The 20517-nt window shown below is 36.1% G+C and overlaps 1 protein-coding gene across 1 annotated transcript in view; it reads left to right on the forward strand.

Moving 5' to 3' along the window:
- Positions 1–20517, forward strand: part of LOC149808033 (delta(24)-sterol reductase-like) — a 46426-nt gene that overhangs the window by 6630 nt on the left and 19279 nt on the right. Inside the window, exons 2-5 of the mRNA XM_089972835.1 lie at positions 10130–10391; positions 11966–12084; positions 14295–14561; positions 19064–19204. Coding sequence (XP_089828961.1) covers positions 10130–10391; positions 11966–12084; positions 14295–14561; positions 19064–19204 — 789 coding nt within the window. The remainder of the gene's footprint in view (positions 1–10129; positions 10392–11965; positions 12085–14294; positions 14562–19063; positions 19205–20517) is intronic.

Raw genomic sequence — 20517 nt, forward strand, 5'->3', positions numbered from 1 at the left:
TGGGTTATGGGCCTTTATCTTAAAATCTTGGATAATGAGCAAGAGCCATGCAAATCAGTGAAGTGATAATACAATTCCGATTGGCTGAGTTTGATGAGATAGGATTGTCGGAACGTGCATAGCAATGTCAGATTGTCTTGCAACTGAACTTAATACTTGGGATTGTACATATGATCCATTTTCGATAAAACATGTTAGATATGCTTCAGCATTCAAGAGCTTGAATAAGTACTGGTACAAGCAAGACCCATGATTAGTCTGCATCAAATTATTTGAGCTTTTTGTATTTTGGATCATATTTTTTTTATCGAACATGGTAAATACTGGTAGGCTTTTATCATCCATGATATGGTTTGTTATGAGCAAGATCTATGCATATAATGAGGTCATTTTCAAAATGATTGGCTGAGCTTCTTGCCTCTTAAGAGACTATTCTAATCTGATTTTCAGCAGATATGATACACAGGCTAAATATCGTCAAGGTGATTTCAGTTATGAGCAAGACTTACCTCTGAGATCATCTTGCATCTGTTGGCTGACGTTTTTTTTAAACTAGAGAGACTATTTGACCAAGTTTGATTAAAATCAAATGTCACTGAGATCTTGGTTCATTATGATTACGAGTGAAATCATGCATATTAATGATATGAATCTGCATCTGATTGGCTGAGCTAGTCAACAGTATAGTGACTATATTTCTGATCAGACTTTGATTGAACTTGTTAAATATTATAAAGATGTTGGATGAGTTTAATTTGAACAAAATCTTAGTGAGTTAGTCTTTTGTCTGGTTGGACTTTCAATAGGTTTTTCCTCCTTCGCTTATATTGATACATGTGTAGGCAAGTTCTGCTGCATGTGAGATTTGCACATATTAATTGATCTTTGCACAGAGAGATACCTTGCATCTGATTGGCTGAAATTCTTACCTCTATAGATCTAGAGACTGTTTCTCATCTGATTTCTACAAAACTTGGTCGGTTTACATCATCAGTATCTTTGGTGATTTCATTTATGAAAGAGACTTTGCATATTATGTTTTTATCATTAGAAAGATTTTTTCAGGATATAGTAAAGAGAATGTGTGATTTGGAATTTTAACGTAGCTTTAACAATTTTTCAGTCATATCGCTACAATGTCTGCTGTGTGGCAGTTTTTTGTGATGTCTAGCACTGGGGCATCATGCCACAGACATGTAGCATGATGTCTCACCCAGTCACATTATCCTGACACCAGGCCGACCAGTCCTAACACTAACCTCTTAATGCTGAGTGCCAAGCGAGGCAGCTGTTACTACCATTTTTTTAATAAGTCTTTGGCATGACTCAACCAGGGATTGAACCCATGACCTCCCGCATCCAAGGCAGCCAGCCGTTCTAACCAGATAGTAAAGTAGTTGAATTGAACAGGATAGAAAGTGAAAGAGATATAGTTTACTTTAGTTGTGTTCTCACAGTACATGTTCTTTATATTGGTAAGCCTCAGCTTAGTGAAATTGTCAGCTTTTAAATGAAATTAAATGAGCCAGATGAAAAATATCCCATGGCCTAAGTGCTTAGAGCTTCCACCTTCGATGCAGGAGGTCACAGGTTCACCCCCCCCCCCCCCGATCGTATCAAAGACCTATAAAAATGCCACAAGCAGCTGCCTTGCATGGCACTCAGCATTTAGAGGTTAATGTGTTAGGATTGGTTGACCTGGTGTCAGGATAATGGGACTGGGTGAGGTGTGATGCCATATGTATGGGACATGATGCCCCAGTGCTAGACATCACAAGAAACTGACACTCTGTGGACATCATAGCAATGACTCAAACTGTTTAAGCTGCTTAAAAATCCCAAAACACAAACACTATTTAAAATCATTGCTTATTATATTGATGGCAGGTTTTTAAATAATCATTTTAATTTCTCAAAAATTTCCACATATATCTGTTCATTTCATAGCCTAACATGAGCTACTTTGCTATAATGAGTTGTTTGTTTGTCAGATATGTCACTTTGCATATGGTGTGTAATGTCTGTGCCAACTAAATTATATGTAAATCTTCAAACTATGCCCTATTTAACTTTGTATGTTCTTGGTTGATACTGGTTTATAAGTTGAGTCAAACTGCAAACAACAAAGAGCCTGATCTGCCATAGCATAATGCACCTACAGGTCAGGGTCTATGTTGGTTGTTTTACTCATGACACCTAACAAAAAGCACAGACCCAGATCTGGTGGTGTATTATGCAATGGCAGATCTGGGTCTGTGCTTTTTGCAGTTGGACTTGTCTAAATTATAACTGAATATATACAGTAAGTCCTCCAAATATTTATGTATGCAGCAAACTATTTATATTAGGGTAAAAACAAAGTCAGAGGCCAGTGTCACTGGAGCCATCATAAAGATTTAATTTTCCACCAGAACTCCAGTTTCCTGCTGGCATTTTTTTAAAGACATACTGCTTTCAAACACATATGGGGGATAGATTACAATGTCAGATGGTTTTCTGATTGAAATGGTTGTTTTAGCTACAATAACTATGGTATTTTGGTTTCTGGATTGTAAGTTCAGTTTCCTTTTGCTTTCATTATTAATCTTCTTAAGATGGATTCCAATTACGGTACCCCATAGTGGGTTTAGCAATTCCACACATCTGATTCCATGATGTGCCACACATGGCTAGAGTCAGTGCAACTTGCAGGATGGTCTGGATCACTTACTTTCCCACAAATCTATGGTAAATGAGACAGACCCCCCCCCCACTCCATTGTTACTGTGATGGATTAGTTTGGATACTAAGACATTGTCTTTAGCCACAGTTAATCTTATGTGCAGTTATATACTTGGAAAAAAGTGTCCAAAATATTAATTGTATGATTGAAGTATAATAACATCAGATAACACTGGTCAACAGTGAAATCATTACTGACTTGAAAAGGCCCTAATCTGTAGTATTTTGGTGTGCCGAACACGAATATAACCGTGAAAAATTTGTATTGGCTCTGGTTTTGAAGATATTCATATACCTCATTTTCTATGTTTCACTGTGTAAATTTCTCCAGTAGGACTGCAGCAACATCCGGAATAATGATGTAACATTGCATAATACCATCATGCTCACATCATCCACAGTTGATTGCATCATTTTCTGATGCAATGCAATACTAATGCCATGCGGCTGCTGAAGTAAGTTGACGTCAGCAGTGTACTATACATGTGTAGGCCTATTATACTAATGCCAGGCGGCTGCTGAAGCTGACGTAAGCAGTGTACTATATAAAGCCCAATCAGATAGGTTCAGCATTTAAAATATTTTAGACGTTGTGCGAGACAGTTCAAGCTACTGTTACATAAAACTTATTATTTTATCCATTTACGTACAATAAAGAACAGTAATGCCTCGAAAGTGTGTTAATACCGCGGACAATTTTTGCTATATTTGTGGGGAAGTGACATTTGCCAACCAGAAGAAAAGTATCAATTCTCAAGTGAAGAAGGCATATCATCTTTACTTCGGATGCAAGGTTGGTGACCAAGACAAGCCTTGGGCTCCGCATATATGCTGTGCTACATGTACAACACAGCTTTCACAGTGGTTGAATTGCAAAAGGTCATCAATGCCGTTTGCAGTCCCAATGGTGTGGAGAGAGCCAAGCAACCACCTAAATGACTGTTACTTCTGCTTGGTTCCTCCTCTTTCCGGCGGAATAACGAAGCGAAAGAAATCGAGAATAGTCTACCCAAACATTCCGTCTGCATTGAGACCAGTTCCACATGGTGAGGGACTTCCTATTCCAGAACCTCCAGCAGAATATTCTCTTGATTCATCTGACGAAGACAAAGGTGAGTCGACCTGTTCTTCTCCTGGTCCATCAGCATGCAGTGATCCAGATTTTCACTGTGGTGCATCATCAACCCCACACAGAATAACACAGGAAGAACTAAATGACCTGATTCGTGATTTGGACTTATCAAAGAACAATGCAGAATTGCTAGGATCAAGACTCCAACAATGGAATCTTCTAGAAGAAGATGTCACAATTACTGCATATCGAAAGCGCCACCAGCAATTGGAGCCTTTCTTCAGAAAGGAAAGTAATCTGATATTCTGTTCCGATATTGAGGGCCTCATGAATGCTTTAAAAATCACTCATGACCCACAAGAATGGAGACTATTTGTGGACTCTTCGAAACTGAGTCTCAAGGCTGTGCTTTTGCACAATGGAAACATTCTTCCATCTATTCCAGTAGCGTATGCTGTCCACATGAAAGAGACATACGATAACTTAAGGCAGCTACTGAATTCCATTGAGTATAACAAGTACAGCTGGCACCTCTGTGGTGATTTGAAGGTAGTTGCCCTTTTAATGGGACTGCAGCAAGGATATACAAAATACATGTGTTTCTTATGCGAGTGGGATAGCCGAGTAAGGGAAATGCACTACATGAGGAAGGAATGGACTCACAGGCAGAATGTAGCCATTGGAGAGAAGAATATCCAACACCCAGCTCTGGTTGAGGCTCAGAAAATCTTGCTACCACCCCTTCACATCAAACTAGGTTTGATGAAGAACTTCGTGAAAGCCATTGACCGGACTTTGCCAGCATTCCGATACCTGCATGAAAAATTCCCTCGACTCAGCGAAGCAAAGATTAAAGAGGGAGTTTTTGTGGGTCCTCAGATTCGAGAGCTTTTCAAAGATGACCGGTTCAACAACTTGCTGGAAGGTGACGCGAAACAAGCATGGAATGCTTTTCGCCTAGTTTCTACAAACTTCCTCGGAAATGTTAGGGCAGAAAACTATAAGGAACTAGTAGAAGACATGTTGATGAAGTATAAGAAACTTGGCTGCAATATGTCTCTAAAGATTCACTTCCTTCATTCCCATTTGGATTTCTTTCCTAGCAACTGTGGTATTGTTAGTGATGAACACGGCGAACGTTTTCATCAAGATATCGCAACAATGGAACAAAGATACCAGGGAAAATGGTCCACTACAATGCTGGCTGACTACTGCTGGACACTCCTCAGAGATGCTCCCGAACAGCTGTACAAGAGACAGGCGAAGAAATCTAAGATGTAGTCAATGACTTGATTTTTTATAGGTAGGCTATTACAGTTGACCTTTTACTATTGGAATGCATTTCGTTATGTAAACATTAATTTCTTGCAGATTACAAAAAAACTAGAGCCAATTTTGCAATTTGACTGTCATATTCGTGTTCAGCACATAAAAATTGATAAGAATTGACTAATTTTATTTCAGTAACATGACTTTTGTAAAAATTTGTTGTCCAGTGTAATATTTGTTTTTCTCTTAAGATGTTCTCCACATAAGTCAAGTTACATTATTTATATAAATTCATGGTTATTTCTAAATATTTTTATGTTTAAATTTTAACTCTCAACAACTTGTAAACAAAATACAAATTTAATAATTTTGTTGTTGAATGCATGCGGCACTGGAAGCTAGATCATCAATGTCTACTTTTTGTACTTCAATCATAATGAAATTCAAATTACTTTAAAATAGATTTCATAAAATCAAAGTGTTAACTACAGCTGAGAAAGAGAAAATAATGTAGGATTGACTAGTTTTTTTAAAGAACAACAAAAATTAAGTTGATTAGACATGTGCATAAACAAAACTTGCATGCTAACCACAACACAGAATCCTATGAAAGTACAAGATACAAAGATGAAATGTAGAGACAGGGCAATAGAGAGAGGGAAAGACAGAGGAATAGAGGGAGCATGCTCAGGCAATTATCTTTTGCCTCTACAACTCAGTCTACGAATTTGCAATTAATGTTAGCAAAACATCATACAAAAGTACATAAAAATTCAAGTATAAATTGCATGTAAACTATAAAGCAGAAATTGATCTCACTTTAATATGTTGTCCATGTTAATGCAAATGCAGGGCTAATTGACAAATATTAAGAATGAAACCCAGAAGTGGAAGGTCGTGGGTTCGAACCCCTGCCGAGTCATACCAAAGACCTAAAAAAATGGTACTAACAGCTGCCTTGCGAGACACTCAGCATTAAGAGGTTAGTGTTAGGACTGGTCGGCCTGGTGTCAGGATAATGTGAACGGGTGGGACATCATACTACGTGTCTGCAGCATAATGCCCCAGTGCTAGACATCACTATAAACTGCCAAACTGCAGACATTGTAGAGATATGATTGAAAAATTGTTAAAGCTACGTTAAAAATCCTAATCACACATACACATACACACAAGAATGAAACCTGCAGAACTTATTTTAGTCTTTGTGTGCACATGTGCCAGACAGAGATGGGGAGATGGATGTCAATTTTTGGATGGTGCAGACGAAACCATTGTTGACAGATAATGGTGATATTATATATTGTGTGATCAGATTAAAATTAGAACTCCGTTGTGCAAATATACAATTAATTTTTAACACATTAACCCCTGGAGGTTGTTGTCATTTTCGTCTGAAATTCAAGTAGGAAACGCATTTTGAAAGCTATTTCTGAATACATCCTAAAACATCAACTTCCAGGTGATCTTCCATTAGCATACTGCCTAGTTGTGTTAGAAACATCATTTTTCATTGGCTATTTTGACTCGTGCATAAGCAGAAGGATAAAAGTTGGAGTTCTTCTTTTTTGTTTTTGATTAACAGACTTCGTATGGAGACCACTCTTTGTTCCAAATGTCCATCTTATCCTACTTTTTGCAAAGGTTCATCTGTCTGTTTGCAGTTCATGCGGGTCTGCCTTAGATCTGCAACCAAAAAGTCTAAAATCCGGACACATGATCAGATTCCGACCACTGGTGAATTTTGGGTTCAAAAAAATCGGGTCCAAAAAATGAAGTTTTCCCCTCTGTATTTTGTAGTACAACTAGAAATTCCAGATTATTTGGTATCATTGTAGAGCTGCATTCATCTACCTTTCTATAATACCACCCACTTTTGACACTACAGAGTTTGGCAGTAAGCTACTATCTCCTGCCATGTAAACTCATCACCAGGGGTTAATGTGTTAAGAAAAGAAATAAGCTACAGGAAAACAAAGGAAAGCTTGCATTCTTTTATAGCACAATCCTGAATGGAGTAAAAGGGCTATGTTGATCAGCAGTCGTATCTTTCAAAAGAGAGAGAGAGAATGAAAGAGAAATATGCAACTGTTTCCTTGTTTATTTATGTGATTTCCTTACTAAAGTTTAATAATGCAGCTGACAAATTTCTTCAATCATCTAAGTCTTAGTAGTTGGTAAGATTCAGCTAGTCATCCATTTTTTAGTAGCTTGTCAGTTCAGATAATGGCAAAGAGAGCCCCTGCCATCAAGTCAAATGATGTATTGCACAAGGTTTACAATCTGACATTCAAAGCTGTTCTAATGCACAATTTTGGATTATCCATAGGGTAACACTGCTTTGTACACATCAACAATAAATGTTAGTGTTGAGCTATATTAGACATACCAGTTTTGGGTTTCTTTTCAGAGTATACTTTGCATGTGACCATTTTGTTTTACATGTTTGGATAAGGACTTCAGAAAAGCTCCTTGTTAGTTTTGTAATTCAGAAAAATTGTATGTGTGTCTTGGCTTCAAACTATTATGCAATCCTAGAGACATTTGGTATTACAGGAATTCTCTGTCTCTGTCTCTCTTGTCCTTGTAGAGATAATCCACAGCAAAGGTTCTGTCTTTTTGGCTAGTCCCCCTATAGCCAGTACACTGCAAAGGTTCTGTCTTTCTAGCTAGTCCCCCTAGAGCCAGTACACTGCAAAGGTTCTGTCTCTCTAGCTAGTCCTGTTAGAGCCAATACACTGCAAAGGTTCTGTCTTTCTAGCTAGTGCCTCTAGAGCCAAGACACTGCAAAGGTTCTGTCTTTCTAGCTAGTCCCCTTAGAGCCAATACACTGTGAAGGTTCTGTCTTTCTAGCTAGTGCCCCTAAAGATAATACACTGCAAAGGTTCTATCTTTCTAGCTAGTACCTCTAGAGCCAAGACACTTCAAAGGTTCTGTCTTTCTAGCTAGTGCCTCTAGAGCCAAGACACTGCAAAGGTTCTGTCTTTCTAGCTAGTGCCACTAGAGCCAAGACACTGCAAAGGTTCTGTCTTTCTAGCTAGTGCCTCTGGAGCCAAGACACTGCAAAGGTTCTGTTTATCTAGCTAGTCCCCTTAGAGCCAATACACTGTGAAGGTTGTCTTTCTAGCTAGTGCCCCTAAAGCCAAGACACTGCAAAGGTTCTGTCTTTCTAGCTAGTGCCCCTAAAGCCAATACACTGCAAAGGTCTGTCTTTCTAGCTAGTGCCACTAGAGCCAAGACACTTCAAAGGTTCTGTCTTTCTAGCTGGTGCTACTAGAGCCAAGACACTGCAAAGGTTCTAAGACAAAATAGTGATGTGAAGAAACACAGCACACTAGAGAATTAGTTTTATTATGATGCAGAATACTAAAATGTCATTGTGTTGTTTTTTGACAGTCGAACTAAAAAGATAAGTTTCTCTGACAGTCATAAATAATTGTCCCTATTATTATGTGAAAATTCTTGCTGTCATGAAATTAGTTGCAATAAACAATATTTAAGGAATGTAGTTGTAATTGAAAATGCACAAATCTTAACTTCAGTGAATATTATCACAACATATATGGAAATTCCAGCCCTAATATTTTTCTGATTTTCAGTTGAAAAGAGGAGATTTAAAATAAATAAATAAATGATGCAATATTAGAATCAAATTTCCCATCATAGAAAAATATTTTCTCATTTTTCCACAGGTAGAAGAAATTAAGTTAATATAAATATGCCATTTTTTGATCCTCTTATAATGTGCATAAAACTGATACTGTTCTATTCATTATCACATGATCTGGTACTACATACAATACAGTCTTCATCTCTGACAACTAAATCTGAACAACCTTTATATTACCCGTTATTCAGGTCTGAATCTCGTCAGTGCATTTATAAACAAGATATTATTTAAACTAATGTTATATGTTTATGCCCATCATAAGGCAGAATGTATTATATTACGATCTGTCGCATCCATCTGTTTGTTACCAATTTCTTTTCTGTACAATAACTTTGTGGATAGCTAGCACATGGAGTAAGGAAGAACCCTATTCATTTTAGGAACAAAGTCTCAAAGGTCCGGGTCAAGGGTGAAAAGTTAAACTAAAGTCTGAAAGAAGAAAAGCAGATTCCACACAATAACCCAAATTCTCCATATCAACAGTTAGCAGATTTTGTAGGTAGCTTGCACTTGATAAGGAAGAATCTTATTAATTTGAGGGTCAAGAGGCCAAAGGTCATGTTCACAGTGGCTGAAAGGAGAAAAAAAAAGGATTTTGCACAGTAGCTAATGACTTCTCCATAGTCTATGATTATGAAACTATATAAATGGCTTGCATCTGGTGTAAGGAAGAACACTATTACTTTTAGGGTCAATAGGTAAGTGGTCAAGGTCAATATAACTGAAAGAGTAAAAATGGGTTCTACACAGCAGGATTAGTTGTCACATACTGTACTTATAATAATAATAATAATAATAATAATAATAATAATAATAATAATAATGACTTTATTTTTAAAAAAAAGCTCATTTGGTTAACTGACCAATCTTCCCTGAGGCCTTCTACAATCCATGGATGGGTTTAAGTGGACATTGTAGTGGAAAGGATTCATTTTCCTCTGGTATACCTGTTGAGTCAGAAGGTCTTATCAATGTCATTGGTACCCAAAATGTGATAAGTCTCACTGCACTTGAATGAATGCAGCTTATTATCAATTTTAAGGTGTCTGTAGCAGAAATGAAATGGGTTGTTGTTGCATGATAACTAAAGTATCATGTGGTCCCAAATATATCACACTTTTTAAGAAGTCTGCTAATTTGTTATGGCAGTACCGTATTCTATTGATTTAAAGTTCAGAGGTCAAGGTCACATAAGCATAGATCATTATTTGGGTTTTAAGATGATAAAGTTTCCTTCAGCGATTTTTCCCTGGACTCTTTAAATGAGCTGCATTTTGGGAGGTCAATGGCTGTATGTGAGGCTGTTTGTAACAGCTACAGTGGGGGTGGACTTGGATCAACCATTCTTATAATGTTTTTCTCTTCTTTCTTTTACAGAATGTTTCTTTCTTTTACAGGTAAGGGCATGGAGGGATGATGGAATGAAGACTATGATGTGCACAGCACGTCCAGGGTGGGCAACGGTCAGCTTCAGGCGAGGACTTTACAAGAAAACCCTCTGTAACATAGAAGTCAATATGATTGACATTCTCGAGGTTGACACAGAAAGACAGATTGTCCATGTTGAACCACTTGTGTCAATGGGTCAGATTACGGCCACTTTGATTCCGCTAGGATGGACATTGCCTGTCCTGCCTGAACTTGATGACTTGACTGTTGGTATGTTGATTTTGACTTCTATAGAATTCTTTGCATACTTTATATATTATCACTTGACTTATTGCAAACTTAGTGTTTAATTAATTACATACATATTTTGTACCATGTTATAGACTCATCCCACTACAGAAGCCTAAATCCAAATTTGTCATTGCATTATATACCTTCAGATTAGGGTCTACACTGTTTGCTTGAAATTATCTGTAGAACAGATCTGTAGCATAGACCAATAAATATGATAGAAGCAGTAAATTTATATGGCCACTGTTTTGAAATTGTGAGTTTCAGTTTCTTCATGCATAATAATTTCAGTGATGTTTTAATAGCTTAGTATAATATTGAATTATTTGAGGCATTTTTTGAGAGGGTTCATAAGTTTACACTGCCCCGTTGTGGGCATTATTCCTAAGATATCAGGCCACATATATAAAGGGAGTATATACCATATTCTTTATGCTACCAATTTTCTTCAGTACATTATTAATATTCTACTTTATACATTATATTTAGTAGGCCAATGGTGACCGAGTGGTCTTAGGCACTTGCCTTTATAGATCACTGACATCTCACCTATGTATGTGTGGTTTTGAGTCTCAGTCTCAACCATTATGGGTATGTGAGAAAGCTTGCAAGTAGCTTCTGAAGTTCTTACCATGTGAGAAAGCTTGCAAGTAGCTTCTGAAGTTCTTACCATGTGAGAAAGCTTGCAAGTAGCTTCTGAAGTTCTTACCAGAATTTTCCAAAATTCTTCTTCCACCAAATATACTGGCCCCCTTGTCAGGACTATCATGTGCTGAAGAATAACATGAAACCCATAATAACAACAATGCAGTAAACAATAATAGCAATATTATTCCCCCTCTACACAATATTAGATTGTAGGCTCCAGCCACGTGCTTGATTATTAGTTGATTATTAGTCATGGACAAGAGGATCTTATGTAATGATCTTTGATTTGTCACCCATCCATTCACACAAATTTTTATTACTAGTCCTCCTACACTACTGGGAGGATTGGAGCAGAACTTTTGCAAACACACTCAGCTAAAGATCCTAAAATGTAAATGGTTCTCCACAGCTGTCTTGAAATTATTCTTGACTGGACTGTCATTTTGACTTGTGGTTTACACCAGACTACACTGAAAATAGTTATATGGCTACATTTCCAAAACAAATGGTCCTGTTGACCTGGGTTTATCACTAAAGATGATGAAGCAATATGTAGCTATATCTAATGAAATAGTACTTATCTGCCCTCCAAAATGGCTGTCTTGACTGCCATCCTCCAAAATGGCACTTTAGCCATCTTGAATTGTTATCACTGCTCCAGTTGCATCTGTAGTGGCACTGACATGGAGTTTTCACTAAAATGAACTTCGCACCATACTTACAGATATCTTGTGAATAAATATTAACTCAAACAAAAGAAAATATTTTGTTGCCAAATTAGGTATGTTGGGGTTTCTGAAGAATATCAGAGATGGATTTTTAAAAAAAAGCTTAACTTTGATTCCTCTAAATTCTTTTCAGCTCATAGAGTATCAGTCATTTCATGGTATTGTTTATTATTTCAGGTGGTCTGATAATGGGGGTTGGTGTTGAGACTTCATCACACAAGTATGGCCTCTTTCAACACTGCTGTGTATCATTTGAACTAGTTCTCGCTGATGGGAGTGTTGTCAAATGTTCTAAGGTATTTGTGAAAAAAATGCTAATTATAAACTTATGATTCCTATATTTCGTAGGCATTTGTTTTGTGAAAAATCACATTGCTGCATAAATTGTAGATATGTCATTTAGTGATGTATGACCTTATTAATGGATTGCCTGAATTGAGATAGCACTTTTTATTCATTTGCATTGTAATCTCTGTCTATTCATTTGCATTGTGATCTCTATTCATTTGCACTGTGATCTCTAGTCATTTGCATTGTTATTTCTATCTATTCATTTGCATTGTAATCTCTATCTATTCATTTGCATTGTGATCTCAATCTATTAATTTGCATTGGGATCTCTGTCTATTCATTTGCATAGGGATCTCTATCTGGTCATTTGCATTGTGATCTCTATTCATTTGCATTGTGATCTCTATTCATTTGCATTGTGATTTCTATCTATTCATTTGCATTGTAATCTCTATCTATTCATTTGCATTGTAATCTCTTTATATTCATTTGCATTGCTATCTCTATTCATTTGCATTATGATCTCTGTTCATTTGCATTGTGATCTCTATCTATTCATTTGCATTGTAATCTCTATTTATTCATTTGCATTGTAATCTCTCTATTCATTTGCATTGTAATCTCTATTCATTTGCATTGTAATCACTATTCATTTGCATTTTGATCTCTGTCTGTTCATTTGTATTGTGATCTCTGTTCATTTGCATTGGGATCTCTGTCTAGTCATTTGCATTGTAATCTCTATCTGTTCATTTGCATTTTAATCGCTATCTGTTCATTTGCATTGTTATTTCTGTCTATTCATTTGCATTGTGATCTCTGTTTAGTCATTTGCATTGCTCTCTCTATTCATTTGCATTGTAATCTCTATTCATTTGCTGTTGTTGTTGTGGGCTTTAACACCATTTTTCAGCACACGATAGACTATGCATGGCAGCCAGTATTAATGGTGGAGGAAGAACCTGGGGAAAACCCCGGGAACAACCGACCGACCCACGAGAAGCTGCTGGCAAGCTTTCTCACATACCCACATTGGCCGAATCCTAGACTCGAACCCACGCAGACAGAGGTGAGATGGCAGTGATCCGTAACGGAGAGCGCTTTAGACCACTCGGTCACTCAGAGCCACTCTATTCATTTGCATTGTGATCTCTATCTATTCATTTGCATTATGATCTCTATTCATTTGCATTGTGATCTCTGTCTATTCATTTGTATTATGATCTCTATTCATTTGCATTGTGATCTCTGTCTGTTCATTTGTATTGTGAGCTCTTTCTCTTCATTTGTATTGTGATCTCTGTCTATACCTTTGTATTATGATCTCTGTCTATACATTTGTATTGTGATCTCTGTCTATACATTTGTATTGTGAGCTCTTTCTATACATTTGTATTTTGAGTTCTGTCTATACATTTGTATTGTGAGCTCTTTCTCTTCATTTGTATTGTGATCTCTGTCTATACATTTGTATTGTGATCTCTATTCATTTGTGTTGTGATCTCTTTCTGTTCATTTGTATTGTGATCTCTTTCTATTCATTTGCATTGTGATCTCTATTCATTTGTGTTGTGATCTTTTTCTCTTTATTTGTATTGTGATCTTTATCTATTAATTTGCATTGTAATCTATGTAGAAATCAAAGCTTTAATATGGCAAAATATCCATGGATAGAAAAATGACTTTTCAATGTGAACTAAAAATTTCATGAAAATCAACTGATTTTTGAAGTTATGATATTGGAATTTGTATGTGGTATATAGTGGCAATCATGAAAGTGTTGGAACTGATCCAGGCAATAATCTTTAAGCCTGTCTCTTATGTAGCACTTTCACTGAGTCAGCAATAACAATGTTCAGTAAGCCATTGTTCAGCAATAGCAGTGGTCACTGAGCTGTTTTTGATTCATTCTGTTAATCTTAGAGTTATCTGTTTAGAGTTTATTAGTAATTACTTGGATCAGCTAGTCTTTTTATATAAGGGAGAAGGCACAACATACTTGTTAACATTTCATTCATTCAATAAAGATTTAAGAAATTAATATGAGAGATAAACATAGCTGAATACAAAACAAAGTGAGAAAAAGTACCATTTTCAACCATGTTTTCAGAGGAAAAAAAGATGAGAAGATCTAATATTTTCAAAGAGAAGAAAGAAGAGAGAAATTAGATTGTTTGAATGAAGTTCAAGAGAAAATTCACATTACTCTTTCCAGGAAGATAACCCAGATCTTTTCCATGCAGTCCCTTGGTCCTATGGAACCCTTGGATTTTTAGTTTCGGCAGAAATCAAAATTATACCTGCCAAAAAGTATGTGAAGATCGACTACGTTCCTGTCCATAGTAAAGCAGATCTAATTAAAGTGTACAGGGAAGAATCAGAGAACCCTTCTAAGAATGAATTTGTTGAGGCTTTGGTTTATTCAGAGGATTCTGCTGTTATCATGACTGCCAGTATGACGGATGATGCTGAAGCTGACAAGGTTAGTCCAACAGCAAAGATCATAATTTTTGGCTTATTTAATACTCTTTAATTCATTGTATGAAAATAATGCAAAATATTATTTGTCACATTAAGGGCACAATCATACATAGAAAAAGTACAATACTGGACTGGATGGAAACTCAGAAAAGATCTACATGACCACTAGTACATTATTAAGTTCTTACTGGTCTTTTGAGTGTTTTACATACTATATTTGCCAGCTTAGACAATACTTTTTGACCAGAAAATCTTAGCTTCATCTTATACTCCAAATCAACTTATATATGGATTTTGTCATCTGAATTGCTTTATCATATTTTTTGCATGGAAATTAATTCTCCAAGAGTATGGAAAATAACGTGTAAAAAATATTTCATTTTGGGGAAGAGATCATGTATGAACAAATATAGGATCCCACATTGAGGATTTCGAACAATTACATGATTGTCAGTATTAAAAATTAACATAGATCAGATGTGATTGCACTAAAGCAGAATGCACCAGTAATGTATGTTGTTTGTAATATACATTGTTTAAATATAATTATATATATGTGTATGTGTTAGAATTTACAAGTTAGAAGATGAATAACCATGACAAAGACATAATCCATCACAATTTTCTTCTTGCACCTAATGATCAAATAATCTGTATGCCCCATTGAGAGAGACAGACAGAGATGTCTTCACGATTGTAAATCTGTATTGTTCACTTACCTGATAACTGATTTTATTTGTGTATAAGTGCAGTACCATATTCCATTATCAATTAATATGACTAGTTAAGCAATTCCTTCTAATTTTTGTTTCCACTTCAATTATTACAAGAATCACATGGCTTTGTAGTGGTATTCTCATGCAGATTTAATATGCTACGGCTGTATTCAATCATTCCAGGATAACACCTTTTTGAGGTCATGATTCTGCAGACCAGATCAGATTAGCGTGGCTACCAATAGGGAAATGGGGCTACCCATGGGTATTATGAATACCGTACCCTATGGTTAAAGGAAATGCCAGGTGGTTACTATTGTAAATTTCTCAGCCAGTGACATTTTTGAACTTGCCAATGGAACCAACAGCAATTTAAAGTACATCTGGCATGAGCAAATATCAAAAACAATTGCCGCTTAAGTACAGGAAGAGTACATCAACTTTTAAAAAAAATCTTAATTGTTGGGAATGGAGAGGTCATTATACTTGCAAAGAAAATTAGACAGCATGCAAAATGGTCATTCTTGGGATTTAACCTAATGGAGACTATAAGGATATAACTATTATGAATATTTAAACCCTGAAGGATTATGTTATGTATTGTCATAGTTTACATTTACTGTTTCATTTAATAATGTTTTCTCTCTTTGACAAAAGCTTCAGGAACATGGAGGCAATAAGTTCAAAAAAAAGAACAAAAAAATCCATGAATAGCTAAACTTTCTCTCTCTCTCTCTCATATTTTATTTTGAACATGAGGTGCAAAAAGAAAAATGCGATGGAATACATATGCATCCTTCTCTCTGTATCTCTCTTCCCCTCTCCCCATACCCACCCCTGGAAAATGCATTTTAGTATTAATGATGCAGTTTCCCTATTGATGGTAATCTGAAATAGCATATAGTGATACTTTTAATATTTATAAAACCTGAAGTTATTATAATTTAATTCCACACAGCATTGTAAGTTTTATCTTATGTGTAACTCAATCAGTTTTTGGGTCAGCATCATTATATGTAGCTAAAAGTACATAATAAGTTTAAATTCTTATTGTGAAATAAATTAGGTACTTTTAGTTTCATTTAATGATCCTGACTGGAAAGGTTATTGAGTTACAGGTAGGATAAAATTTGTGATGCTTTGTGGAACGAATTGAAAAACACAATCTGAGGTGTTGATCTGGCCTTGTCTTATTCTCAGCATAGACTTATATAAGGATGAAAGATGGAAAATTTGCCAAATTTGCTGATTCGACTTATACTCCGCATTAACGTATAGACCGGCAAATACAGTAGTCAGGTGACACACTGGAGTGAGTAGAAAATATCTACATGGCCACTAGTCCATTAAGTTCTTACTGGTCTTCTGAGTGCTTTACATACTTAGTCAGGTGATAAACTGGAGTGAGTAGAAATGGCTTGAATAAGTTTGATTTTCAGTATTCAAAGTCATTATTTAGAAGAGTTATTGCCCTTTAGTGATCAACCTCGTAACTATGGTTATTGCAAAGTAACTTAACTAAGGTCACTTGGATAACAACTATATTTAGCATGTAGATTCACATAGTTGAGACCTTAAGTGATGTTTGATTTTCATTGTTCTGCAGCATTAATTATTTATAGGCTCCAATTGCTCTGCATCCTGACATGGTTTCTGCAAGGGCTCTTTACCAAGGGTTATTAGATTTGGCATACAGCTTTATTTGGATGAGACAGTGAATAAATTTGATTTCCAGCTTTCCACAATATCATTTACTGGAGTTTAGGTTCTCGATCATCCTGGCTTCAAATTCATTCACAGCAATTTTGGTCCTGGATCGCCCTGTCTCTCAATAAAGGTTTCTGCATGTTAACATTACCATGGATTGTTGTATTTCAACTAAATTTGCCTTGACTCTTTATATTTAGACCATAAATGAGTTTCATTTCCAACTTTTCCAAAATGTCATTTTAAATGAATAGTGGCCCAAATTACCATGTCTCCTAACTTTAGTTTCTGTGAGATCACTTTACAAAGAACTCTTGGATTGCAACCAGATATGGTATGTAGCTTTCTGTGAATGCAGGGCTTAATATTGGCATGTAGCTTTATGTGATTGCAGTGTCTAAAATAAGAATGCAGCTTTATATGAATGCAGGGCTTAACATTGGCATGTAGCTTTACGTGAATGCAGGGCTTAAAATTGGCATGAAGCTTTTTATGAATGCAGGACTTAAAATTGGCATGTAGCTTTACATGAACGCAGGATTTAAAATTGGCATCCAGCTTCATCTGAATGCAGGCCTAAAATTGGTATGTAGCTTTTCATGAATGCAGGGCTTAAAATTGGCATGCTGCTTTAGGCTTCAAAATGGCATGTAGCTTTTTGTGAATGCTGGCTTAAAATTGGCATGCAGCTTTTCATGAATGCAAGGCTTAAAATTGGCATGCTGCTTTTGGCTTAAAATTGGCATGTAGCTTTATGTGATTGCAGTGCTTAAAATTAGAACGCAGCTTTATATGAATGCAGGGCTTAAAATTGGCCTGTAGCTTTACGTGAATGCAGGGCTTAAAATTGGCATGAAGCTTTATGTGAATGCTGGCTTAAAATTGGCATGCAGCTTTTCATGAATGCAAGGCTTAAAATTAGCATGCAGCTTTACATGAATGCAAGGCTTAAAATTGGCATGCAGCTCTATGTGAATGCAGGGCTTAAATTTGGCATACAGCTTTATATAAATGCAGAACTTAAAATTGGCATGCAGGTTTTTATAAATGCAGGGCTTAAAATTGGCATGCTGCTTTAGGCTTAAAATTGGCATGTAGCTTTACATGAATGCAAGGCTTAAAATTGGAATGCAGGGCTTAAAACTGGCATGCAGCTTTATATGAATGCAGGGCTTAAAATTGGCATGCAGCTTTATATGAATGCAGGGCTTAAAATTGGCATGCAGCTTTATGTGAATGTCAGGCTTAAAACTAGCATATAGCTGTATGTGAATGCAGGCTTAAAACTGGCATATAGTTTTACATGAATGCAGGGCTTAAAATTGGCATGTACCTTTAAATGAATGCAGGGCTTAAAATTAATGCTAGCAAGCCAGCATTTGGCTGGCTGCTATTAGTAAATTACTTGTTTAATAACAAATGAAGGTTCTTGCTAGTGATATATTTCATTCAAATCTCAGTTTTGTTCTGTATGTTAATGGAGATTAAAAACAACCTGATTTTTGCCAGCTGAACATATTACAACCATCAAAATGCTGCAAGTATGGTATGAACGAGTTTAATTTCCAGGATTACAGGAGCTGTGACGACCTATTTTCTATCCTTCTAACTTTGGTTTCCCTGACATAACTATGCTGTGAATTGTTGGATTTCTATTAATACAATGTAGATGTACTAAAAATGGTAGTGTAATTTAGTTGCGAACTTAAGTGTGTCTGATTTGAAGAACTTGTTCAAAACTTCGAAATTTGAGTCCTTTAAAAAATCTTTAGGACAAGCACCTTAGCACTAACATTGAGCATCCAAAAAGAAACGGTCACTGGTCAACATTGAGTACTAAGTGGCCACAGGAATTTGCAGTTGGAATACAGTGTTCCATCTGCCTCTTTTTTTCCTTCTAACTTACTGTTAATAATTTTATTTTTTTATTTTCTTGGTGCTGACATAGCATCTGTGATCTTCAAATTTTTATAAATTGCACATACACATTATATTAGTGATTTTCTTGGTGCTGACATAGCATCTGTGATCTTTGAATTTTTATAAATTGCACATAAACATTAGTGATTTCTTATTTCAGATCAACCCCATTGGACATTACTGGAAACCCTGGTTTTTTAAGCATGTTCAGACTTATTTGAAGAGGGGTCCAGGGGTTGAGTACATACCATTGCGGCATTACTACCATCGCCACACCCGAAGTCTCTTCTGGGAGCTCCAGGTATTACCTGTCTATGAAATCCTTTATGCTTTTTCTCTCATCAGCATTTGCAAGTGGTAACAAAATAGTTATCAGATGTTCATATTACAAGTCATTATGTGCAAGTTATATACATTGGAGATGACATTTGCTGACACTACAATCCAGAGTCATTGTTTTGTGGAGCTGTTAATCAACACTCACACAGACAATGCATGTTTAAAAAGTCTTGGTAGTTTCTGGAATGTTCAGTCCAACCTGTTTAAAGAAACAACGCAAGGGGATTTTCGAAAGTGCTTTAATAAGAAAGATGATTTCTCCATTGAGAAAGTGACCAAGGACCTATTTTATTTACCTGCCACCATCTGTATCAGATTCCTTGAATAATGTTAAAAAAATTTCTTATTAATACAGTGCTCAATAAATCCTATAACCCAACACCCAGGGCCCCTTTAATTCTGGATCGGGCCCATTCTGTATTCTAAGTGAGGTAACCATTGGGCTTGTCAACAAATATTTATAATTTGCCTGAGGAAACTTTGATCACGCTGATGAAATGTGTAAATATATTTTCAAGCTGATGACATACCTGTCATAACAAGGCACAATCTAAATCAGATCATCACTATCCTACGTGAAATTGAGATCTGATTTGAATCAAATTGAAGCATGTCATTTCATGCAAAAATATGATTTTGTACTCCCAAACCACATGTCACAGTCATGTAAAAAAAAAAAAACACTTTCATTATATGCCTCTTATATGTAGCATGTATAATTGGTAAACAGTCATGATTGGAGATGTTGTAAAACTATCCCTTGGGCAGTTTAAATAGTGGCAATTAAAGGCAAAGAGATCAGGTATAGATCACCATTTTACATGTTACTTAATGGGCTGATAATAGCTAGCAAGATGTGTTTGAAGGCTGCATTGGGTGAGTCCATTGTGTTAATTTGCATAGGTAGGATAAGAAACTGGAACAACCCATTATAGGTAAATCAAAGAGGTGCTAGTTGCATGTACAAGAACAAAAGTTGTTACCTATCATTGCCTTGAATGAGAATGTTTAAACCATATGTATTATATTTTTGACATATTTGTGAAATGCTGCAATGTTTCTTTGAAGTCTGATTTGACTGCATTTATAGAATACAAAGCATGATTATTTCAGTTTTCAGAATATTGTTCAAGTGTAATTCATTTTAGAAGCTGATTTAGGAAGCAGTTAGCTATCAGCAAAGCCAAACAAAAATAGATTTCAGAACTCTTGTTTGATGGAGTTTTACCTTGTGAAACACACATGCCGAACAAAAAAGTGGGGTGGTGGGCTATT

The sequence above is a fragment of the Sinohyriopsis cumingii genome, chromosome 1, assembly GCF_028554795.1.
Source record: "Sinohyriopsis cumingii isolate HCF-2022 chromosome 1, ASM2855479v2, whole genome shotgun sequence".
Taxonomy (NCBI): domain Eukaryota; kingdom Metazoa; phylum Mollusca; class Bivalvia; order Unionida; family Unionidae; genus Sinohyriopsis; species Sinohyriopsis cumingii.